The sequence below is a fragment of the Sphaeramia orbicularis genome, chromosome 7 (assembly GCF_902148855.1).
Source record: "Sphaeramia orbicularis chromosome 7, fSphaOr1.1, whole genome shotgun sequence".
Lineage (NCBI taxonomy): Eukaryota > Metazoa > Chordata > Actinopteri > Kurtiformes > Apogonidae > Sphaeramia > Sphaeramia orbicularis.
Window position 1 is genome coordinate 7,445,056 of NC_043963.1, and position 26,690 is coordinate 7,471,745.

Sequence of the window (26,690 nt, forward strand, 5' to 3'; positions counted from 1 at the left end):
TCCAGCAGAAGACCTTCCGCCGTCCTCCGAAGATGCAGGCCTTAACGGCTCCTCTGCAGCAGTTCATCGGTGCAGTCAAAGACAACGGCAACAGCCTCATTTTCAGCGTTCTCATTTTCTGTTTCCACGAACAAAACAGCACATTCCCATGCACCTGTAAACCTCAGGCCTCCTACTGCACCACCTACATGGTTTGTCCGTTTTTCATCATCACCAGTCTGATGCTGCTGACCGACCAGGCCTTTCGCAGAGCGTGGAGATACACCACCACAAAGGGCTGTCATTTCGGTTTGGTTTTGTGTCGCCGTGTGGTCAAAGCGGTGTGCATCGGCAGCCTGTGGGTGGTATCGGTGCTGATCAGAGCCGACTGGTACGTCTGCTGTTGGAATCCAAACTCCGTATCTGTGGCTCGCCTACAATGTCAATCTCAAGTTGTCACCAATCCTGATGTTGTAACCGTCAAAGAAATGGAGATCAATTCACGGGTAAGTGTTTGACCTTTTTTTAACCCTTTAATCCACTGGTTTCCAGCCTTTTTTTTTGTCTTGTGACTAGGGGTGTAAGAAAATATCGGTTCTGCAATATATCGCAATATTTCATTTCACAATACTGTATCGATATGAAAAAGTACTGTATGGATATTTTTAGTTATTTATTCAAATGCAGATATTGTTTAGGTTCATTTTTGTTTTTTGTTTTGTCTTTTTTGTTATATTTTATTTATTATTATTTAACACTCTTTTATTACATTTATATTGTTAGTTCCTTTGTTTGGAATTGCACAAAAATAATGTTATGATGTTAGTTCTGAACTAATAGAATATGAACATTTGAACAGGATCTTAAACTGTAATGTCGGTAAAACATAATTTAAGTTTGAACAAGGGATGTAACGATATGAAAATTTCATATCACGGTTGTTGTGACCAAAATTATCACGGTTATCATTATTATCGTGGTATTGTTGAAATTGTGCTCAAAATGTTCAAAAAGTACTGATACACACACTGAAATAATTTAACAAAGTTGTATTTAAAATAAATAAATAAATAATTATTAATAATAATAATAATAATAATAATAATAATAATAATAATAATAATAATAATAGGCAAATGTCCCTTCTGTTGCAGAAACATTCAAATATTAACCCTTAGTGGTCTGAGCCTATTTTAGCCGTTTTTCAGTACTTTTGATTTTACCTTTATATACTATATAAACAAATGTTTACTATACCCATGTTTGGGATCTGTTTTTTCAGCATAACTTCATTTATATCATTGGTCTATTATTTTTTTCACTTTAAACTACTATAAAAATACAAAAGGACAAAAAACACAAAAAAAATATAAAATCCGATTTGAAAAATGTATATACATTATTGCATAAATAGCACAAAAATGCTTAACAAACCTTTTCAAATACTTTAAAAGTGAATACTGGTTCCAAATATTAGGTATATACAATTAAAATTGCAATAAATGAAAACTATACTCAAATATTTGACATAAAAGCAGATCTTTACATAGGTTTTTTTCCCCTAAAAGTGCAGTAATCAAACACGGTTATCATGATAATTAGAATTTAAACAGTAATACTAACCATCTGCAATTTTACCACGGTTTATCGTTATACCGGTAATGGTTACATCCCTAGTTTGAACACAGGATAATGTTGTGATACAGCATCAGATCCTGTTGTGATCAAATAAAAATGTGTTTAGTATTTGTGCATATTTCTGGTGTAATTCAATTCTTAAAGGAATCAATCATTTAAAAAAAAAAAAAGAAACAAAGAAAAACAAAAAAAATGGCCTTTTTAACAGTATCAACAATATTTAGACCCAACAAAGTCACTATTTTAACTATAATTAACTCACATAATTAGACAGCTGAAATCCTGTACCCAGGCAATTTACATTTAAAATACATGATCATATTTAATATAAACCACAAATAACCCCACTGATTAACAAAAAACCACCCACCGCTGCAGTTACAAACAGGCAGCTTGAAGTTTAACCCTTTAAACCCCATTTGCGCTCTGGTGCGCTCACACACAACAGCACATTAATGTCAGACTATCATTATGATTAAATAATCACAGTTCTAGTGCAGCACATAAACTAAACATTTCATAAATAGCACCGGGAGGAGACCTCGGGGAAGACCCAGGACACGTTGGAGAGACTATGTCTCTCGGCTGGCCTGGGAACGCCTCGGGATCCCCCCGGAAGAGCTGGAGGAGGTGTCTGGGGAGAGGGAAGTCTGGGCATCCCTGCTTAGACTGTTACCCCCGCGACCCGGCCCCGGATAAGCGGAAGAGAATGGATGGATGGATGGATTTCATAAATAGTAGTGATGGGTAAGGGAACACCGATGCGTCGGCGCATGCGTTGAGCTCACAGAGCAAAACCCCGTGTCGGTGCGCGTATCGCTTCAAGAAAGCCACGTGACCGACACAGGACCTGTTTTGGAACTGACACTGAGGCGCCAAACCGTGTTTATAAGGAAGCGCATCTGTCAAAGGGATGCATCTGCCAAAAGAACCTCTGATCTTTGTGGTTCATCGTCAAATTCATTAAGAATTCTGGAGCAGCCTCAAACCAAAAGAAAGGTTTCCACCGTGTGGGACCATTTGGATCTCATGTCAGAAAATAAGGGATTTGTTTGAATTTCCTTGTTGTTTCATCCTGTTCCTCTCAGAGTTTCCACTTGATCTATCTGAATTCAAATTCATTTCAAAGTGACTCTTAGTTTACTGTTCATATTATTTTCTGCAGGTTAAATGTTGCATTTTTTGGACAAAACTTTCCTGTTTAAACTAAAGCCCCTCCTCAGTGCTGAGACATTCTAGGACCAGGCATGAGAACGAAGTCCAGATCCACCAGGACCAACTCAGCTATACAGCCGTTCTACAACTGACTCACAGTTGCTTTATTGATAATTAATTCATATTAATTTATTCTTTACTTCATTTTTAACCATCAAGCTCAAAATGTTGGAAAAAAAAAAAAAATTTAATAAAAATTTGTAAATAAATAAATAAATAATAATTTAAAAAAATCCCAGTCCACAAGCATCCTCATTCACAACACTTTCACTTAGATTTTCAGGTTATGATCCATGTTCACATTATTTATTGACTGTATCTAAAAGTATCAAAGATATTTTAAATTTAAATGAAGATATGAAATAATACAATATAAAATACAATGACTTAAATTATATTATTGTATATACTAGGTCATCAAATCAGTGTCAGTTGAGTCTGTCAACTCGGTTGCCTGTAGGGATTTGGAAGGTCCAGCAGGTGTCAGTATTCAGTGACACAGTATCGACACAGTATCAATACAGTTTGGCAATGTGTCGAAACGCTTCATGACGCCTCATCTACCCGTCACTAATAAATAGTCTCAGCGGCTGCCCCTCCGCAGTTTCCAAACGTCTGTTGCTCAGCAGTCTGAAGTTTGCATAGGAGCCGCAGCGGCGTCTGCTCCGCCCTTTTATCAGGTGCTGCTGCTGTCTGATTGGACACACCTGCAGCCTTTCACAGCGTGTATGATGACACAGCGCACAGCCGAGCCCAGTGCGCTCCTGACTGACCTGACCTGTGGCCTCTGAATCTCACACACTTTTTTCCTTTTCTCCATGTTTTTCCCACGGTGAATTAAAACCAGTTTGACTTTACAGTAATAATTTGCTATACTATGTTGCAAATAAACGTTAATTTTAGATGACATTCAGTCTATACAATGTATATTTTATGTAAGTTTGTACCTCATCTCTCTCTCAGTCTTGGTGTCGTGTCTGGATCAGTTTCACTGTTAAAACTCTTTGTCTTCTCTGTGTTGTGGATCTGTGGCTCTTCTGTTTCCAGATGTATGGAATGGCTTTGCTCCTGGGCATCACGGTGATGGCGGCCTTGTTGCTGCCGGCGTGGACCGTCTTCACCAAAGGTAAAGATGCTGAAGGTAAAGGTGGAGGATGCTGTTCGAGTCAAGTTCAGGTGGACGAGCTGCTTCTGGAAGTGCAGGAAGAAATCTTAACGAAAACTATCAAAGAAAAACAAACAAAAGTGATGACTGAGAGTCTGAACTCGCACATCTCCAAAGGAGACTGGGTGAGATGTTTCCACGTTGTTGATGACTTCATTGATGAACATCCTCCAGTCGTTGCCGAGGTAACTGAAATATCTTCTATGTAAACACAATCAGATGTAAAGATGACTTTCAGTACGTTACTATGTAAAAGTTGTTATCCAACATTATAAGTGTTGGTTTAGTAAAGTTTAATGTCCACACACATGCATTTATCTGTAATTAGATCCAATCTGATATATGTGAAGTATGAACAGCAGGAAAAACTGCAGTTTCAGGGAAAAAAAACAGCTTCATTAAACCAAAGTGCTCATATTTAGTGTGACCTCCCTTTGTATTTAACATGTCTTTAACCCTTTAGTTCAGACAGAATGAGATTTATGGCTTTAATTTTCTAATGTTTTATACCAGTAACAAATTGAGGCAAAAAAAAGAGCAAAATGAAGCAAAAATGAGCAGAAAAAATAAACAACATGAGCAAAATAACCAACAAAATAAAAAAAACAAAAACAATTTAATGACAAAGTGAATAAAATAATCACCAAAATGAACACAAATGAACAGAATCACCAAATCAAACAAAATGTCAACTAACTGACCAAAAATTAGCAAAATATCAACAAAATGAGCAAAATATTCAACAAAATGAATAAAATAATCAAAAACCCAAACAAAACGAGGAAAAATTAACAAATGAACACAAAAAAAAAAAAAAAAAAAAAAAAAAAAAAAAAAAATCAATAAAACAAAAAAAACAAAAAAAAAAAAAAAAAAAAAAAAATTGACCAAAAATGAGAAAAATCAAACAAGGATGAGAAGAAAATATCAACATAATGAATTAAAAAAAAAAAAAGCAAACAAAATGAAGAGAAATTACAAATTAATTACAAAGTGAATAAAATAATCAGCAAAATAAACACAAATGAACAAATCAATCAACAAATCAAACAAAATATCAACAAACTGACCAAAAATTTGCAAAATGAAGCAAAAATAAGCAGAAAATATAAACAAAATGAATTTAAAAAATGACCAAAAACAAACAAAATGACGAAAAATGAGCAAATTAATCACAACATGAACATAATCAACAAAATGAATAAAAAAATGAACAAAACAATTAACAAATTAAACAAAACATCAACAAATTAACCAAAAATGAGCAAAATGAAGCAAGAATGAGCAGAAAATAAACAGAATGAATAAAAAAAAGAAAAAAAATAAGCAAATTAATCACAACATGAACATAATCAAAAAATGAACACAAATGAACAAAACAATCAAATCAAACAAAATATCAACAAACTGAGCAAAAATTTATCAAAATAAAGCAAGAATAAGCAGCAAATATCAACAGAATGAATACAAAAAATAACCAAAAAACAAACAAAAGAAAAATTTGCAGATGAATCACAAAATGAATGTAATAATCAATAAAAGTTGTAAAAAGGAACAAAATAACCAACAAATCAAAGAACACAAACAAACTGAACAAAATAACAAACCAAATGAATCAAATAATCAGGGAATTAGCACACATCAGATGTTTCCTTCTCTCTTTTTTTTTTTTTTTTTAATTTTAATAAAAGAAAAAAAAAAAGAATCAGAAATAAATATGAGCCAAAACAACAAAGATAAAGGTGGAATCAGACCTTTGCACAGTAATGAACATCTATTACATTTGAGTTTTTCTTCTATTTTCTTTGTTAATTTCATGCATAAAAATCCTGTTCATAGCAGCTTTTTATTTGACAGTAAATCTGTTTGGGTTTTTTCTGCAGGAAAAGAAGAAGAAGGATGAAGAGGAAACACAGGAATCTGCAGAGAATCAGGTGAGAATTAACAGAATACAAAACAAAAAGTAAAATAAGAACAGAGCTAAAGTAGAATAAACTAAAACTAGACATAAACTAGAAAAGCACTCAGAGAGCGCAGACCTCCGCCAAGGCAGATCAGTCCCCCCTGAATGACCACCAAAATTTAATCATTTGTTCCTCGTGCCAGTATCAACATTTCCTGAAAATTTCATCCAAATCCTTCCATAACTTTTTGTATTATCTTTCAAACAGACAAACAAACAAACCCTGATGAAAACATAACCTCCGCCGTTCCTTGGCGAAGGTAATTAATCACAAAGTGAAAAAAATGAACAAAATGAACACAAATGAACAAAACAATCAACAAACTGACCAAAACTGAGCAGAGTGAAACAAGGATGAGCAGAAAATAACAAAATGAATTACCCCCCCCCAAAAAAACAAACAAAATTAAAAAAAATGAGCAAATTAAATCACAAAATGAACAAAAAAAACAAAATGAACAAAACAACAAATCAAACAAAATATCAACAAATTGACCAAAAATGAGCAAAATGAAGCAAGAATGAGAAGAAAATATTAACAAAATGAATAAAAAACCAAAAAACAAACAAAATTAAGAAAAATTTGCAGATTATCACAACATGAACATAATAATCAATAAAAGTAGCAACAAGAAAAGCACTCGGAGAGCGCAGACCTCCCCCAAGACAGATCTGCTCCCCCCCCACCCTTGATCACCACCAAAATTTAATCATTTCTTTCTTGTACCAGGATCAACATTTCCTGAAAATACGTCCACAACTTTTTGAGTTATCTTGCTAACAAACAAACAAACACACAAACAAACAGACACACAAAGCAAAGCGATCATAATACCTCCTGGCGGAGGTAAATATATTTTTGTAATGGTGCTAGTACAAACAGAATCCAAATGTAGAACTCAAATGCCAAAAATATAGTTCAAAAGGTTTATTTATCACACACAGGTGAAAAATAATGATCAATGACAGAATCTTGAGGATAATAGTTGGCGAAATCCTCCTCTTATTCGTCCTCCGGATCGAGGGCGACAGCCCGTCTCCCCGAGCGGTGTTAGGGGGATTTTTTCCCGACTAGGGAAAAGCAAAGGGAGGTCAGGGACGGAAACAGGTCATACACAGGCAGGCAAAAACTCAGGCAACAGGACATAAGGACAAGGCTTAAACTCACGTACCGGTAGTCAGGGCGAGAAGGTCAAAACCAGGTATCAGATGAGGCAGACAAAACCGACAGGGAGCAGGCAGAAGACAAAAAACCAAGGAATCCAAAACAGGTCAAAAACAGGCAGGCAAACGAACAAACGAGGTCAAGACGCTGGTAAGAACTACGAGAGTTACAAACTGGCGACTGACAGGGGGAAGAGACAGGGTTTAAATACACAAAAGGGAGGGAAGACAACTAGACACAGGTGGAGCAAATCAGGGCGGAGACAGGTAATCAGGTCAGAGGTCAGGATGAACGGGAAACAGGAAGTAAAGATGACAGACAAGACACATGAGGGAAAACTTAACAAAATAAAACAGGAAGTGACAAACAAAAACACAAAGGACAGACAAAACCAGACTAGCGTCTGGCAGCAGGTATGACAATTTTAGCCAAAACAACAAAGATAAAGGTGGAATCAGACCTTTGCACAGTAATGAACATCTATTACATTTGAGTTTTTCTCCTATTTTCTTTGTTAGTTTCATGCATAAAAATCCTGTTCATAGCAGCTTTTTATTTGACAGGAAATCTGTTTGGATTTTTTCTGCAGGAAAAGAAGAAGCAGGATAAAGGAAAAAGACAGAAATCTGCAGAGAATCAGGTGAGAATGAATAGAATACAAAACAAAAAGTAAAATAAGAACAGAGCTAAAGTAGAATAAACTAAAAATAGACATAAAATATGAACAGACACAATATTAACAATATTAATAACAGTATGTTTATCTGTGAAAGAGTCCATAAAAATAATGTATTAAAGTTTATTAGATATAGAATTACACAGAAGTGTTGGCGTTAATGTTAGTCTTCTGGACTCGTGATAAATTGACCGAAAATCTGGTTTAGTGAACTGTCTACGAATCAAATATGGACGCTAATGTGGTTTTATTTGTTCTTTCAGGAAAGCAGCAAAACACAGGACGGCAAAGACGCAGAGACGCCGATGTGACCACAGAAAGTACATTTATTAAAAAAAAAAAAACAAACAGAAATGAACAAAATACGATATTAGTAAACATAATAATAATGGATTTATATAGCACTTTACATTAAATTCATTTTTCATTCCCTCCACGGTCATGACAACAAACATTCATTCATCAGTGGGAGAGACTGAGGTAGCAACGGCAAGGAGCAGGATTCGAACCAGCAACCCTCTGGTTATTGGAGGACCTGCTCTACCTCCTGAACCACAATTAAAGGAATATAGTAGAAAAACTACTCAAATGAACAAAATAATCAATGAAGTGAACAGAATAATCAATGAAGTGAACAAAATAATGAAGTAAACAAAATAATCAAAAAAATGAACACAATTATCAATGAAGTGAACAAAATAATGAAATGGACAAAATAATAAAAAAAAAGAACAAATAATCAATGAAGTGAACAAAATAATTAATGAAGTTAACAGAATAATCAATAAAATGAGCAAAATAATCAATGAAGTGAACAAAATAATCAATAAAATGAACAGAATAATCAATGAAGTGAACAAAATAATAAAAAAAATGAACAAATAATCAATGAAATGAACAAAATTATCAATGACGTGAACAAAATAATCAAAAAAAGAACAAATAATGAAGTGAACAAAATAATCAATGAAGTGAACAAAATAATCAATGAAGTGAACAAAATAATCAATAAAATGAAACAAAAATGAACCAAGTAAGCAACAAAATAAGCATGAAATGTACAAAACTGAATAAAATCATCAATAAAATTAACAAAATAAGCAACAAAATAACTAATAAACAAGCCCTAAATCAACACAATAAAATTATAAACAAAAGCAACAACAATTAAATTAAATTAAAACAATTTAAACACTACTCAACCCTCCGCCTCCACCGCCCACTACTAACCTGACAGCAGACAATTTTGCTTCATTTTTCACAAATAAAGTGTCTACTATCAGCAGTCAGTTCACCGAACCACCCATAGACCTCACACCTCCTTCATCATCATCATCATCATCATCATCATCATCATCATCATCATCATCATCATCATCATCATCATCATCATCATCACACACTGCTTCCTCTCCCCTGACTATGGCTACTACTAACTCAACTGACAAAAGCCCAACTGCGTCATTCCCCTCATTTACTCCCCTCACAGAGAACGAGGTGTCTAAACTCCTTTCCTCTAGCCGTCCTACAACATGCCTGTTGGACCATATTCCATCCAACCTCTTACAGTCTGTAGCCCCTACTATCACAGCACCAATCACACATGTGATTAATGCTTCACTGACTTCAGGAACATTTCCTACAGTATTTAAACAAGCGCAGGTAACACCACTACTCAAAAAACCTTCCCTCACCCCCACTCAAGTGGAGAATTATCGACCAGTCTCACTCCTCCCATACCTTTCTAAGACCATCGAAAGGGCAGTTTTCAAACAGGTCACAGAATTCCTCTCCCAAAATAACCTCCTTGACATCAACCAATCTGGCTTCAAAATCGGCCACTCCACTGAAACGGCTCTGTTGTCTGTGACAGAAGCCTTGAAAGAGGCTAGAGCAGCAGCCAAGTCTTCAGTACTCATTCTACTGGACTTATCAGCAGCATCTGACACAGTCAGTCACCATATCCTGTTATCCATACTCTGGAACATGGGCATCACAGGCCACGCACATTCCTGGTTTCAATCTTACGTTACTGGTCGGTCCTTCAGTGTGTCCTGGCTAGGGCACACATCAGCAGTTCACCGCCTCACCACGGGGGTCCCCCAAGGCTCTGTGTTGGGCCCCCTCCTTTTTGCCATATACACCACCTCACTCAGTCAGATCATCCACTCACACGGCTTCTCATATCATTGCTATGCTGATGATACCCAGCTCTATCTGTCATTCCCACCTGATGACTCCACAGTCTCAGTGCGGATCTCAGATTGTCTCTCTGACATATCTGCATGGATGAAAGCCCATCACCTTCAGCTGAACCTGTCCAAAACTGAACTGCTGGTCTTCCCAGCTAAGCCAACCATACAGCAGGACATCTCCATCACTATTGACTCCATACCTCTGGCTCCTACCAGTGTAGTACGTAACTTGGGAGTCATGATTGATAATCAGTTGACCTTCATGGATCACGTTGCCTCTGTCACCCGATCATGTCGTTTCACTCTGTTCAACCTAAGAAAGATCAGGCCATACCTAACCGAACAGGCCACCCAGCTCCTGGTGCAGACTATGGTTATCTCCACCCAGCTCCTGGTGCAGACTATGGTTATCTCCTGCCTTGACTACAGCAGTGCTCTCCTAACAGGCCTCCCAGCTTGTGTTGTCAAACCACTACAGATGGTCCAGAATGCAGCAGCGCGTCTGGTCTTCAATCAGCCTAAAAGGGCACATGTCACCCCCTTACTCATTGAGTTACACTGGCTACCCATAGCTGCCTGCATCAAATTCAAATCTTTAATCCTAGCCTACAAAATTCTCAGTGGGTCTGCTCCTACCTACCTAGGTGCACTGATAAAAGCTTATGTTGCCCCACGACCACTCCGCTCATCTGGGGAACGTAGTCTGGTGGTCCCCAGACCTTGTACAAGACAATCCAGGCTCTTTTCATGGGTCGTTCCACATTGGTGGAACGCTCTACCGAGTACTACGAGAACAGAGGCATCCCTGCCTATCTTCAAGAAGCTCCTGAAGACCCAGCTCTTCCGAGAGCACCTCCTGTCCTAGCACTTTCAAACATTCCATTTTAAATATTCTAATAAGGTTTTTCCCAGGATTATCACAGATTCTTCCAGGATTATCTCTGGACCTGCCTCTCTCCTGCCCTCATCATCACCACTCACTTATCCTCAACTGCCTCCATGTGTCTCCCCCTACTCCCCCCTTCTCCCCCTCTCCCCCAGTCTCTATCTCTATCGCTCTCTCTTTCTCTCTTTCTTTACTCTCTCTCTCTAACCCCAACTGGTCCAGGCAGACGTCCATCCTCCAGGAGTCTGGGTCAGCTCCAGGTTTCTGCTGTTAAAGGGAAGTTTTTCCTTCCACTGTCACCAGTCACAAGTGTTTGCTCCTGGAGGATTCTGTTGGGTTTCTGTAAATTGGCTTAGAGTCTGGTTTTGACCAACTCTATATATAAAGTGTCATGAGAGAACTTTTTGTGATCTGGCGCTATAGAAATAAAATTTGATTGATTGAGTGATTTGATTGGTTTTCCCCTGTAAGTTGCTTTGGAAAAAAGCATCTGCCAAATGCATAAACATAAACATAAACAATTAACAAAATAGGCAACAATATTAATAACAATGAATGCAATAATAATAGATTGAATTTATGTAGCACTTATCAAAACACACTTTACATTAAATCCATTATTCACTTACACCAAAAAAACATTCATTCACCAGTGCAGATGAAACTGGAGGACGGAGCAGGATTTGAACTGGCAACTGTCTGGTTATTGGACGAATAAAATAAAATGAATATACAGGAGAAACTACTCAATTAAATGAACAAAACAATGAATAAAATGAACAAAATAATCAATGAAATAAATCAATCAATAAAATAAGCAAAAGAATGAATAAAATCAATAAAATGAAACAAAACTGAGGCAAATAAGCAACAAAATGAGTAAAAACAAACGAAACAAGTGTGGAAAAAATAAATCAAATCGCGACTAAAATAATCAATAAACTCAACACAAATGAACAACATATCCAATGATATTATCAAAAATGTATAGAATAACTAGACTTCCATTCATTTCTTGAAGAAAATGTAACCCATGTGCTTGCCTCTTGCTGGATCTTGACTTGTGGTCATAGGTGTGATGAAAAAGCAAGAACTATCTGCCATTCACTTCATCAGTGTTTGTGGACTGCCGTCACCACAGACTGTTTGTAGACCTGTATTCAGATGAGAAGCCCCTCCCACAGTCTGTGTCAGTCCTGTTAAAGCAGGGTTTAAATAGGCTCCTTTCACTGAAGAGTTCCATGTGACCTGTGTGAAGTGTGCCCCCCACCCAATGAAAATCTGGGTAAATAGTGTCATTCGTTTGTGCTGGTTTGTGTCATTAAAATTTTTTGTGTTAATATTTTGTGGAATGTTGGGATATCTTAGAGCTGTTTGTTATTATTATTTTATTTTGTCATTTCAAATACAGTGTTACTGTTGGTAAAAAAAAAAAAAAGTCAAAATGTAAATCAGCTAAAATTTGCTCAGAGGTTTTATTTCTGTCTTTGTGCTTAAGGAATCAATCTAAGTGAATCCCCAAAGGAACTTTGTGTTGGTAAATGCAAGTTCTGCAAATGTACAGGATTTCAGTTCTGTTCAACATGTTGATGCTCATATGAACTATGTTTTCAGCTCAAAAATGTCCAATTTCATCACAATTAATGCTATATTTTCATGTCACAAATGGACAAGTTATATTTGAACTGAATTTACCTGAAAAACAAATATTCTATTCTTTTAGATTCCCCAGTTTTTCTTACCAGATTCTCTCCTACATATCACAGGTTTTATTTTTACAGGTTCAATCTGGAGTATGGTGCTGATCCATCCTGCTTATGTTCCACCAATACATACATGAAGAATGTCACACAGCACTTTTTAAATCAACAGTTTTCAAATAATAAGCATTTTTATAAAGAAATAACAACATAAAATTGTTATTTCTTTATAAAAATGCTCTTTAGTCTGATGATAAACTATACAATAAATAATTCTGATCCTAGTTTTTGCACAGGGATCATTAGTGTAAACGCTGACATGGCTGCAGAGCATCAGTATGATGGGATCTGTAACAACCATGTCACATCCGTCCACTGCCACAGTTTGTGTTTTTGTGTCAGCTGGTATTGTTTTAGATCCACAATACTAACATTTATGAATAAGAGGAGAATTAGCAATAGTAAGTCTATAAGTTTATTACTAATAAAGTACTGGTACTGACCAGAGCATCATGGGTAATGTCACGTCCGTCCACCAGCAAAAGTTTTCACATACACGTGCTATTCTAAATCCAATATTTCTGAAAATAGAGCTTCCACTGTCAAATAATATCAGCAGTCTGTGCACAAATGCATTAGCATTATTTCAACACAGTTCTATGCATTTATGACAACTTTTTTTTTTTTGACAAAAATGGCCGCTCATTTGACCCCCTAAGGAAATTTTAGCCGAAATAAGAAATCAGTTTCATCTTGAAAATCAATATCTTTGAAAAAAAAATGCAATTTTCTCAGCTTTTTAATCCAATGTTGTTTTTTTCCTGAAAATGACCAATATTCAGATGTTTATATCTCATGAACGAATGAAGATAGAAAAAAATATTTATTGTATTTAAAAGTTGAAGTTGTGTTCTTTCTTTTGATGTATTCAGGGTTCACATACTCTAGCTGATGACATCACGCACTCTAACAGATCAGATTTTGACTCAACCCAGGGGATTTTAAGACTCGTCTGTTGAAAACCGTAAACCCCATCCTCATACCACAGACAGTCTTGGACAGATGACAAAAATGCCTGCGTTTTAAAGTTTAAATGAAGTCTGTAGGTAAAAGTATGGCGAAGCAGTAGCAGTCGGAAAAAAAGGCAACTTTTTAGTTGGTCCCTTTGACAATTAATGGATTTTTTTTTTTTTTTCGTTCTTGTGCGAAAACCATAAGTGATATCGTTACCATGTGACCACACAGATAATCTTCGGGCCAAGCTGAACATTTTTCATTTTACTGCATAATTTTAGGACAAACCGTTTGGGAATGGTAGCCACTTGAAAATGGCCCAATTCATTTCAGATGGACAAATTTGACTGGGTTTTTTTTTTATTTTAACAAAATCTGTGCATCAGAGTGTCAAGCCATATACATAGCACATCTTTTGAGACCAGGCTGCACATTTTTGTAATAACATGTTTTGGTCTATTTCCAACGGTCTGGGCCACATTTTTATTACCTCCGCCAAGGAGGTTATGTTTTTGCCAGGGTTTGTTTGTTTGTTTGTTTGTTTGTTTGTTTGTCTGTCCGTTAGTGTGCAACATAACTCAAAAAGTTATGGACAGATTTTGATGACATTTTCAGGGTTTGTTGGAAATGGGATTAAGGAAAAAATGATTAAATTTTGGTGGTGATCGGGGGTGGGGGGGCCCACGGGGGGGCCCATTTCCAACAAACCCTGAAAATTTCATCAAAATCTGTCCATAACTTTTTGAGTTATGTTGCACACTAACGGACAGACAAACAGACAGACAGACAAACAAACAAACAAACAAACCCTGGCAAAAACATAACCTCCTTGGCGTGGGGGGGGGGGGGCCACAGGGGGGGCCACTGATCAGCCTTGGCGGAGGTCTGCGCTCTCCGAGTACTTCTAGTTTGTCAAAGTTTTTTGTATAAATCATAATAAGAAATATAACAAACAATAGTCCCCTGTGCCTTGGATTATATGCAACTACACGGGGAATAAAGGATGATAAATCATTTAAGAAAGGTTAGATATAGACAACATTTCATTTGGGAACTGACTTAAAAGTAGCGCTGGGTCTTCATGGGTTAATAGACCAGTGCAGACAGAACCAGATAGTTGAGCAACTCTATCATAAGTTGTTTAAAATGAAAAAAGTAAAGAAAAATGAGGCAGTGAATGGCCATGATTGTTTGTCCTCTGGTGTGTAATAGGAAAGGAACGGACTCTCAAAAGTAAGAAGAAGGCTTACGTTATCTTAATACTTTCACCTCTTTCAACTGCACTTCCACTTTCTGGGAAAAGCACTGAACTGAAAGGAAGTTCACTCCCACTTCCTTCAGTCTGAATCATAAGAAGAGGGAAATAAGTGTTGTTGTGTTGTTGGGAAGTCCAGCAGAAGACCTTCCGCCGTCCTCCGAAGATGCAGGCCTCAACAGCTCCTCTGCAGCAGTTCATCAGCGCAGTCAAAGACAACGGCAACAGCCTCATTTTCAGCGTTCTCATTTTCTTTTTCCACGAACACAGCAGCACATTCCCATGCACCCGTAAACATCAGACCTCCTACTGCACCACCTACATGGTTTGTCCGTTTCTCATCATCACCAGTCTGATGCTGCTGACCGACCGGGCCTTTCGCAGAGCGTTGAGATACACCACCAGAAAGGACTGTTATTTCGGTATGGTTATGTGTCGCCGTGCGGTCAAAGCGTTTTGCATCGGCAGCCTGTGGGTGGTATCGGTGCTGATCAGAGCCGACTGGTACGTCTGCTGTTGGAATTCAAACTCCACATCTGTGGCTCACTCACAGTCTCAATCTGAAGTAGTCACCGATCGTAATAATGTAACCAAAGAGAGAGGCAAAGAAATGGAGATCAATTCACGGGTAAGAGTTTGACCTTTTTTAACCCTTTAATCCACTGGTTTCCAACCTTTTTTTGTCTCTTTTTTTGACCCCATTTTAACCCTTTCATGCACAGTGGTCACTATAGTAGACAACTATTCTACAGCTGTTCTCTTGTAAATTCATGGATTTTGTTGTTTTGTTTTTTTGCACATTTTGTTTGAACACATTAGATATGTTTTCTTCTGACATGAATTGGTAACATTGTGTAGATCTCTCCTGAGCGTAGTAGTCATGCAATTTATCAGTAAATACATGTTTCTTTTCTTCAAAAATCAAACACATGGTGTCCAGCTGAGTGGACATTTTTGCAACTTCATGAAAAATAGGTTCATAACAATTTTTAAATTATTATTATTATTACTATTTTTTTGATGTATTTTTTTCCTTTTTATTTTTTTTTTTCATAAGAAAATTTTCAATTGCATTGTTTTTTTATGCCTAAAGGGGAATAAAAACACTCAGGAAAAAAATCTTGATTAAGGTTCTCATAATTTGTGCATGAAAGGGTTAACGTCACAAACTTCTGACAACCCCAGACATTCAGAACGGAGACATTTTTTGCTAAAATTAATTTGTTTTTGATCATGTAATAGTTGGCTAAACTATGTTTGTCATGTAAAACTTACTGCCGCAGGTGGGAGACATCTGTGGTCCCTTTGACGCTCTTCCACCCTGTACTCTGCATGTTGAATTCATGTCTCTGTCCTCCCTAATCGATGCAGCGAGCTTCGTTAAATAAATGCACACAGAGTCAAGTCAAAGTCGGAGACTGAGCAGAATTGGAGCCGCATAAAGTGTTTGTTTGTTTTTGTTTTTTTTTTCTACTTGTCTTGTCCGGCATCCTAACACCATGATGGTAGTCTGGTTCCTTCTGGTGCTGAACAAACTTGCTTTGCCAAGGGAAACTTCATAAAGTATATGAAGCTCCCCTTGATATTCTACTGTCTTTATTATGCGTTTTGTTGAACCACATTGCAATGCCAGACCTGACACTGGGCGGGGGGGGGCAAGAGAGGAGAAGATGGTGAAGACCCTCACAAGGAAGTATCAACAATATAAACAGTAACAACCATGGTGGATAATTATAATGGTGACAGTAACTACAACCAGACCTGAGTAAACTGGGCAGAAGAGAAAGAAAAAACAAAACTACAAAAAAAAATACAATAAAACACATAAGACCTATTAAATGATGAATTTAAGAAAAGAAAGCATGAACAAAACATCATATACCACATTCGCACAAATAATACCAGTAACAAATGCACACAGCGTCAGTTGTTCACATTAATCTGCTGTGACAGAGTGAATCAGGCAAACAGACTGAGGTGAAGAACACAGACATGCAAACACAACCCCCCACCCCCCACCCCACCACCCCCAAGGATCAGGGACCGACCCAGAGGGCCCCAAGGCCCGGCAACCAGCAGACACTACAGACTCAAGTTTGAGTCACTAGTAATAAACAGGGAGAAACAGCGTCTCAGTTTTATTTGTGTGTATACTGTTAGTTATTTTGTTCATTTTTTATTTATTTTGTCGTTATTTTATACATTTTTTTGTCAATTTAATTGGTTATTTTTCTGCTTATTAGTTTTTTTTATGTTGTACATTTTGTCAATGTGTTTGTTAAAGTTTGTTAATTTTGTTGTTTTTTAGTTTTTTAAAATTTACTATTTTGTTAGCTTTTGTAAATTCTATCGATTATTTTGTTAATGTTTTCCTAATTCTACAATTTTGTTCATTTTTGATTTAGCTGATTTTTTTTTTTTTTCATTTTTATTAACTTCATTACTTTCTTCTTTTTTGTTCTTTATTTTGATTTAATACTTCCAACTAAATATATATTGAACCTTCTCTACTTATTTTCAGCAGGAGGAGAAAATACCAAGTAGTTGTGTTTGAAAAAAATGACAAAAGGGTTTTTTTTGTGTGTGTTTTGTGTTTTTCAGGTAAGTTTGTACCTCATCTCTCTCTCAGTCTTGCTGTCATGTCTGGATCAGTTTCACTGTTAAAACTCTTTGTCTTCTCTGTGTTGTGGATCTGGGACTCTTCTGTTTCCAGATGGGTGGAATGGCTTTGCTCGTGGTCATCACGGCGGTGGCGGCCTTGTTGCTGCCAATACTCCATTCTACTGGACTATGTGGTTCGAGACGACTTAAAGTGGACGAGCTGCTTCTGGAAGTGGAGGAAGAGATCTTAACACAAACTATCAAAGAAAAACAAAAAGAAAAGATGTCTAACTGTCTGAATTCACACATCTCCAAAGGAGACTGGGCGAGATGTTTCGACGTCGCTGACGACTTAATTAGAGATCATCTATTGGAGGTAACTGAAATATCTTCTATGTAAACACAATCAGACGTAAAGATGACTTTCAGTACGTTACTATGTAAAAGTCGTCATCCAACATTATAAGTGTTGGTTTAGTAAAGTTTAATGTCCACACATATGCATTTATCTGTAATTAGATCCAATCTGACATATGTGAAGTATGAACAGCAGGAAAAACTACAGTTTTAGGGAAAAAAACAGCTTCATTAAACCAAAGTGCTCATATTTAGTGTGACCTCCCTTTGTATTTAACATGTCTTTAACCCTTTAGTTCAGACAGAATGAGATTTATGGCTTTCATTTTCTAATGTTTTATACCAGTAACAAACTGAAGCAAAAAAAAAAAAAAAAAAGAGCAAAATGAAGCAAAAATGAACACAAAAATGAACGCACCTCATCCACAGCAAAGGCTGGCGGCGGTTCGTCTTGATCCTCAGTCCGTGATGTGTCGGCATCTTCCATCTCCTGCACAGCAGAGGCCCCTGGCGCTGGGGGAACAAGCTCCAGCAGCGGCGGCAGTTCACCTTCAGACAGGGCCCGTGGTAGTTCAGCCATTTCCAACAAACCCTGAAAATTTCATCCAAATCTGTCCATAACTTTTTGAGTTATGTTGCACACTAACGGACAGACAAACAAACAAACAAACAAACAGACAGACAGACAAACAAACCCTGGCAAAAACATAACCTCCTTGGCGGAGGTAAAAAAGGAAAATTATATTATGATCAGGTTTACATCTACAAAGTTTCCTTAAAAATCTGAATACCATGAACAACTTGAATTGTCTTAAGAAAAACAAGTGCAATTGTAACAATATTCTGCGTCTGTTTATCAGTTTATCATTTACACACGTGCGTTACAATCGCACAAATCATTTAGTAACAGGCAGAATATTGGTAAAAATTGCATTTACTTTTCTTAAGACATTTCCGTTTGTTCAAATTTGTTCAGGTTATTCACATTTTTTGTAAAAGTATAGTTTGGTAGTGTAAACATTTTCATGTAATTTTACTTTTTTACACCAAAAAAATCAAAGAGAACATTTGAGGTTGTCATTATTTATAGGTTATTATGATAATATTTTACTGGTTCTGACCCACTTGAAATCTAATTGGACTGTATGTGTCTGTACGTGGAACCTGAATTAAAATAATTTTGACACCATTGATTGTTAATATCTTCAGTGTAATTTTTTGCATTTCACAAATTCATCCTATGGGTCAGATTGGATGCTTTGGCGGGCCGGATTTGGCCCCCGGGCCACACGTTTGACACTTGTGATCTAGAGCAACAAATAGAGGAACCAACTAGAATAACAAATACGTCTCAGACGAGAATAGACCTAGTGTTGACAAATAAGCCAAACAGAATTCACAAGACTTTTAATTTTCTGACTGGTCTATCAGACCACAATTGTATTCTCTTTTTGAGAAAACTTACTAAACAGAGGTTAGCTGAACCACAAAGTACTCCACCCACCTCCACTGATAATGTAATTCCCAAGAATCAGACCCAGAATCTCAATGCAGCCTTGAAAATGGTAGACTGGAAGGAAACTCAAACTTACACTAACATTGATATGACTTGTGACTCATTCATCTACAACACAGGTGTCAAACATGCGGCCCGGGGACCAAAACCGGCCCGCCAAATGTTCCAGTCTGGCCTGCGGGATGAATTTGCAAAACGCAAAAAAATTCCACTTAAGATATTAACAATCAAGGATGTTGAACTTGTTTTAGTTCAGGTTCCACATACAGAAAAATGTGATCTCAACTAAAATAATAGCAAAATAACTTATAAATAATGACAACTCCAAATTTTTCCTCTTTGTTTTAGTGTAAAAATTTACATTAAATTTTGAAAATAGGAACATTTACAAACTAACCTTTAACAATAAAATGTGAAAATCCTGAAATTTTGAAAGTGAAATTTTAACACTATTCTTCCTGTTAATAAATATTTTGTGCCTTTGTAGATCCAGTCTGTAACATGCATGTATAAATGGTAAGTTGAGGTGTAACATTGTTAAAACTGCACTTATTTTTCTCAAGAAATTTCATTTTTTTCAGGTTATTCACATCATTTTTGTTTGGATAGTTTCTAAGTGTACATATTTTAATATTTTCTTTTTCTTTTTTTTTTTTTTTGCACTAAAACAAAGAGAAAACTTTGGAGTCATCATTATTTACAGGTTATTATGATACTGTTTTACTGGTCCGGCCCACTGGAGATCAATTTGGGCTGAATGTGGCCCCTGAACTAAAATGAGTTTGACACCCCTGACCTACAAACTTAAAGAGGTAATAGCCTCTTTTACCTACAGAGGGAGGCGCAAATCAAAGAAAGGTGACAGCCTGCCTTGGTTAGACCAGCACTGCAGAACTCTAATGAAATCTAGACATGTACTGCTCAAACAAAGCCTGACACCTGCTTTGTCCATAGATAGGCAAAAGTTCACTCATGTACGCAATAAAACTACCCAAGCCATAAGAAAGGCCACGGCAAACTTTTTTATATCCATCATAGAAAATACAAAAGGGAATGGGAAAAAACATGGCAAATTTTAAATAAACTGTTAGGCAAACATAACAAACATGGAACTAAAGTCATAGAACTTGAACTGGGTAATACCCCAGTTAAGGATCCCATAGCAGTGGCAAACTCTTTTAAAAATTATTTTTTAGACAGTGTATCTGAAATTACTAAATGTTTTAGTCCATCTACTGCCTTACTTTGTGAAATAGACAATGAAAAACCAATCTTTAACTTGGAAAAAATAACAGAAGCTGAAGTAGTAAAGATCATTAGGGCTCTCAAAGGTTCCAAAGCCAGGGATGTCCATGGTATTGACTCTAACTTTGTGAAAACCTACATGGAAGCGTTAGTACAACCCATCACTTTTGTGGTTAATCAGTCAATCAGTCAAAAAGTAGTGCCATCATCATGGAAAGTAGCCACTGTAACACCCATATTTATGTCCGGGTCCAAAACCTACCGGGTCCTGATCCTACCGATCATCTCAATGATAGCTGAAAAATGGATTGCCAATCAATTAATTAAACATCTTGATAAAGGCTTCACTGCATTACATCCAATGCAATTTGGATTTTGGGCCAACCTCTCCACGGAAATGGCAATCTGCTTTTATTCTGAGAAAGTCAAGAGTTTACTTGACACGAACCCATGTGTAGGAGCTGTATTTTTAGATCTCAAGAAAGCTTTTGACACTGTAAACCACCAACTTCTTCTATCTAAGCTCTCTCACTTCAACTTCTCAGCACACGCTATGTCTTTTCCTTCTGTTCCTTCTGTTTCCTTCTGTCTTTTTAAAAAAATTTGAATAGAAGAAAAAAAAGAATCAGAAATAGGTATATATGAGCAAAAACAACAAAGACAAAGGTGGAATAAGACCTTTGCACAATAATGAACATCTATTACATTTGAGTTTTTATTCTGTTTTCTTTGTTAGCTAAATTATGCTCAGCTGCTGCGGAATGCTGAAACAGAGACTTCTGCCGGCCGACAAGATATTCCTCTGCAAAGACAGGTCAGTTCTGCACACGAGCAGCGATTGTGAAGAAAAGACCAAGACCTTCTCACAAGATCCACCTTTTATAGGGTGAATCGCATTTGCAAGTGACACCTCCAGTCTCCTCAAAGGGCCTTTTGATTGAATGATGAACTCAAAGCTTTAACAATCAGTCACCTTTTGTTACCTTGCAAGAAAGTTTACACACACAGTGGGGGGATTTGGGTAAAAATATGGGAAAATTAGCACGCAGTGGGGAAGGGTATTCAGGAAAGGATACGGGAACAAAGAAGGGAATCAGATAAAGAAGTTAAAATTCTATTACGTTAGTTCAATGCATAAAAAATCTGTTCATAGCTGCTTTTTATTTGACATTAAATCTATTTTGATTATTTCTGCAGGATGAAGAGGAAAGACAGGAATCTGCAGAGAATCAGGTGAGAATTAATAGAATACAATACATCTACCGACATCTACGAAACCTACACTGTATTGCCAAAAGTATTGGCTCACCCATCCAAATAATCAGAATCAGGTGTTCCAATCCCTTCCATGGCCACAGGTGTATATAATCCAGCACCTAGACATACAGACTGCTTTTACAAACATTTGTGACAGAATGGGTCACTCTCAGGAGCTCAGTGAATTCCAGCGTGGAACTGTGATAGGATGCCACCTGTGCAACAAATCCAGTGGTGAAATTTCCTGGCTCCTAAATATTCCACAGTCAACTGTCAGCTGTATTATAAGAAAGTGGAAGTGTTTGGGAACGACAGCAACTCAGCCACGAAGTGGTAGGCCACGTAAACTGACGGAGCGGGGTCAGCGGATGCTGAGGCGCAGAGTGCGAAGAGGTCGCCAACTTTCTGCAGAGTCAATGGTACAGACCTCCAAACTTCATGTGACCTTCAGATTAGCTCCAGAACAGTGCGCAGAGAGCTTCATGGAATGGGTTTCCATGGCCGAGCAGCTGCATCCCAGCCATACATCACCAAGTGCAATGCAAAGCGCCGGATGCAGTGGTGTAAAGCACGCCGCCACTGGACTCTAGAGCAGTGGAGGAGCCTTCTCTGGAGTGACCAATCGCACTTCTCCATCTGGCGATCTGATGGACAGGTCTGGGTTTGGCAGTTGCCAGGAGAACGATACTTGTCGGACCGCATTGTGCCAAGTGTAAAGTTTGGTGGAGGGGGGATTATGGTGTGGGGTTGTTTTTCAGGAGCTGGGCTGGGCCCCTTAGTTCCAGTGAAAGGAACTGTGAATGCTTCAGCAGACCAAGACATTTTGGACAATTCCATGCTCCCAACTTTGTGGGAACAGTTTGGAGCTGGCCCCTTCCTCTTCCAACATGACTGTGCACCAGTGCACAAAGCAAGGTCCATAAAGACATGGATGACAGAGTCTGGTGTGGAGGAACTGGACTGGCCTGCACAGAGTCCTGACCTCAACCCCATAGAACACCTTTGGATGAATTAGAGCGGAGACTGAGAGCCAGGCCTTCTGTCCAACATCAGTGTGTGACCTCACAAATGCACTTCTGGAAGAATGGTTCAAAATTCCCATGAACACACTCCTAAACCTTGTGGACAGCCTTCCCAGAAGAGTTAAAGCTGTTATAGCTGCAAAGGGTGGACCCACGTCAGACTGAACCCCATAGACTAGGAATGGGATGGCACTGAAATTCATATGCGAGTCAAGGCAGGTGAGCAAATACTTTTGGCAATATAGTGTAGGTGAATTAAATTTTTCACATTTCTGAATTTTGGGCAAACTTTGGTGAGTTTTCATAAATGTTCAGGGGGTCAAATTTGAGCTGAAAGCGCAGGAGAAAGAAAGATAAATAAATAAAAATAATAATTAAAGCCGCAAGCGGCATTGAAAGGCCCTCACCACGGGCACATCCAGTAAAAGTATGTCCATCATTCACCAGGTGGCGCTCTAGCACCAAATTTTATTTCTTCTGATGAATGGGTGTAGGCCTGGGAGATTGACAACTGACTCAAATTTGAGGCAAATCAGTGTTCGTATGTCCGAACTGAACAAATTTTTGTATAAGGAAATCTTTAGGGGGCGCTATGGAGCCAAAATTCAATTTCTTCCATTGAATGGGTGTAGTCCTGCGAGATGTAGCACTGAGTCAAATTTGAGCCAAATCGGTGTTTGTATGTCCAAACTGATGCAGTTTTTATGAAGGTAAATTTGTAGGGGGTGCTATTGAGGGAAATGCCATTTTCTTTTGATAAATGGGTGTAGGCCTGGGAGATTGACAACTGATTCAAATTGGAGTCAAATCGGTGTTCGTATGTCCGAACTGATGTCATTTTCGTAAACGTACATTTGCAGGGGGTGCTATTGTGCAAAATTTCAATTTCTTTTAATAAATGGCTGTAGGCCTGGGAGATAGACGTCTGATTCAAATTTCAGCCAAATCGGTGTTCATATGTCCGAGCTGAAGCAATTTTTGTAATGGTAAATTTTCGAAGAAACTTCGCAAAGTGGCAACGTTGTTGCACAAAAAACGGTGACATGATTCCAAAAATTCAGCTAACTTTTGATGCCCCACTTCTCTAGATACTGTACATCGATTTTGAGCTCATTTGGCCAAACGGCCAAGGAGGAGATAGTTAAAATACGACGTCAGCGAAAACGCTGACTCAGCATTTTGGAAATTTCAATCCAATATGGCCGACTTCCGGTTGGTTTAGGGGCATGGCCATAATAATATTTTTTGTTTGTCTCACGATAATGAATCTGTGTACCGATTTTCGTGGCTGTACGACAAACTTTATGTTGGACGTGGTCCCAGTGGCGTAATGTATTTCCAGTTTTCGTAAATGTTCAGGGGGTCAAATTTAAGCTCAAAGTGCAGGAAAAGAAAAATAAATAAACAAGCAAGAACAATATAGCCGTTTCTATGGCAACCAGATATTTGGCCTTATTTGAAAGCTCTTGAGGTCCCCCACATGTCTGTGGGGTCAGAGGTCATGTGTCGTGCACATACACACACATGACTGACCCCCACTGGGCGTGTCCCATTGACTCCCATTCATTCAGAGCAGGTGTAAATATGCGATTTGTGCACATGTCATGTACATATTCAGAAAGGTCTCAGTGTTGTGAATGTGAAAATGTGTGAGAGTGGCGACAGTGGAGAAAGGCGACCGTGTCACTGGAGATTTCACCCCCATGCCCCCACTGCAGACTCAATAGGCCCTGCGCCGGCTTTACTCGGCTTGGGCCTAATGAATAAAATAATCAGGTAATTAGCACATGTCAGATGTTTCCTTCTGTCTTTAAAAAAAAAATTAAATAAAAGAAGAAAAAAAGAATCAGAAATAAATATATATGAGCCAAAACAACAAAGATAAAGGTGGAATCAGACCTTTGCACAGTAATGAACATCTATTACATTTGAGTTTTTCTTCTATTTTCTTTGTTAGTTTCATGCATAAAAATCCTGTTCATAGCAGCTTTTTATTTGACAGGAAATCTGTTTGGATTTTTTCTGCAGGATGAAGAGAAAACACAGTAATCTGCAGAGAATCAGGTGAGAATTAATAGAATACAAAACAAAAAGTAAAATGAGAATAGAGCTAAAGAGGAATAAACTAAAAATAGACATAAACTAGAAAAGCGCTCAGAGAGCGCAGACCTCCACCAAGGCAGATCAGTCCCCCCCGAATGACCACCAAAATGTAATCATTTGTTCCTTGTGCCAGTATCAACATTTCCTGAAAATTTCATCAGAATCCTTCCATAACTTTTTGAATTATCTTGTTAACATACAAACAAACATACAAACAAACAGACAAACAGACAAACCTGATGAAAACATAACCTCCACCATTCCTTGGTGAAGGTAATTAATCACAAAGTGAAAAAAATAATCAACAAAATGAACACAAATGAACAAAACAAATCAAAGAGAAAAATGAAGCAAGAACAAGAAAAGCACTCGGAGAGCGCACACCTCCGCCAAGACAGATCTGTGTGTGTGTGTGTGTGTGTGTCAACCGATCACCACCAAAATGTAATCATTTTTATCTTGTGCCAGTATCAACATTTCCTGAAAATTTCATCAAAATCCATCCATAACTTTTTGAATTATCTTGCTAACAAACAAACAAACAAACAAACAAACAAACAAACAAACAAACAAACAAACAAACAAACAAACAAACACACTAAGCAAAGTCATCACAATACCTCCTGGTGGAGGTAATGAGCAGAAAATATCAACAAAATGAATAAAAAGTAACCAAACAACAAATAAAATGACGAAAAAATGTACAAATTAATCACAACATGCCAGTTATCTGATTATTTTATTCATTTGGTTTGTTATTTTCTTCAGTTTGTTTTATGGTCTTTGATTTGTTGGTTATTTTGTTCATTTTTACTACTTTTATTGATTATTACATTCGTATTGTGATTAATTTCTTTAAATTTGTTTAAACTTTATTAGTTTCATGCATAAAAATCCTGTTCATAGCAGCTTTTTATTTGACAGGAAATCTGTTTGGGTTTTTTCTGCAGGAAAAGAAGAAGAAGGATGAAGAGGAAAGACTGAAATCTGCAGAGAATCAGGTGAGAATGAATAGAATACAAAACAAAAAGTAAAATAAGAACAGAGCTAAAGTAGAATAAACTAAAAATAGATATAAAATATGAACAGACACAATATTAACAATATTAATAACAGTATGTTTATCTGTGAAAGAGTCCATAAAAATAATGTATTAAAGTTTATTAGATATAGAATTACACAGAAGTGTCGGCGTTAATGTTAGTCTTCTGGACTCGTGATAAATTGACCCAAAATCTCATTTAGTGAACTGTCTACGAATCAAATATGGACGCTAATGTGGTTTTATTTGTTCTTTCAGGAAAGCAGCAAAACACAGGACGGCAAAGACGCAGAGACGCCGATGTGACCACAGAAAGTACATTTAAAAAAAAAAAAAAAACAGAAATGAACAAAATAAGCAACGATATTAGTAAACATAATAATAATGGATTTATATAGCACTTAACATTAACTTCATTTTTCATTCCCTCCACAGTCATGACAACAAACATTCATTCATCAGTGGGAGAGACTGAGGTAGCAACGGCAAGGAGCAGGATTCGAACCAGCAACCCTCTGGTTATTGGAGGACCTGCTCTACCTCCTGAACCACAATTAAAGGAATATAGTAGAAAAACTACTCAAATGAACAAAATAATTAATCAAATGAACACAATTATCAATGAAGTGAACAAAATAATCAATGAAGTTAACAGAATAATCAATAAAATTAGCAAAATAATCAATGAAGTGAACA

The 26,690-nt window shown here is 37.3% G+C and overlaps 1 protein-coding gene across 6 annotated transcripts; it reads left to right on the top strand.

Moving 5' to 3' along the window:
* Window positions 1-26,690, top strand: LOC115421909 (uncharacterized). 6 transcript variants are annotated; one of them, XR_003935760.1, is made up of 8 exons: window positions 1-485; window positions 3,880-4,182; window positions 21,307-21,384; window positions 21,768-21,803; window positions 24,878-24,913; window positions 25,903-25,953; window positions 26,253-26,309; window positions 26,430-26,442. XR_003935760.1 is itself a non-coding variant. In XM_030137912.1 (7 exons), exons 1-6 carry the CDS (start codon window positions 33-35, stop codon window positions 26,298-26,300), a joined length of 969 nt encoding a protein of 322 aa, XP_029993772.1. In that variant the 5' UTR covers window positions 1-32; the 3' UTR covers window positions 26,301-26,309; window positions 26,430-26,690. The 6 variants fall into 6 exon arrangements, 5 of the variants coding, with proteins under 5 accessions (XP_029993772.1, XP_029993771.1, XP_029993775.1 ...); XM_030137912.1 differs by lacking the exon at window positions 24,878-24,913 and having other exon boundaries at window positions 26,430-26,690; XM_030137911.1 differs by lacking the exons at window positions 21,307-21,384; window positions 21,768-21,803; window positions 24,878-24,913; ... (1 more) ...; window positions 26,253-26,309; window positions 26,430-26,442 and adding exons at window positions 5,881-5,931; window positions 7,689-7,765; window positions 8,065-8,121; window positions 8,241-8,501.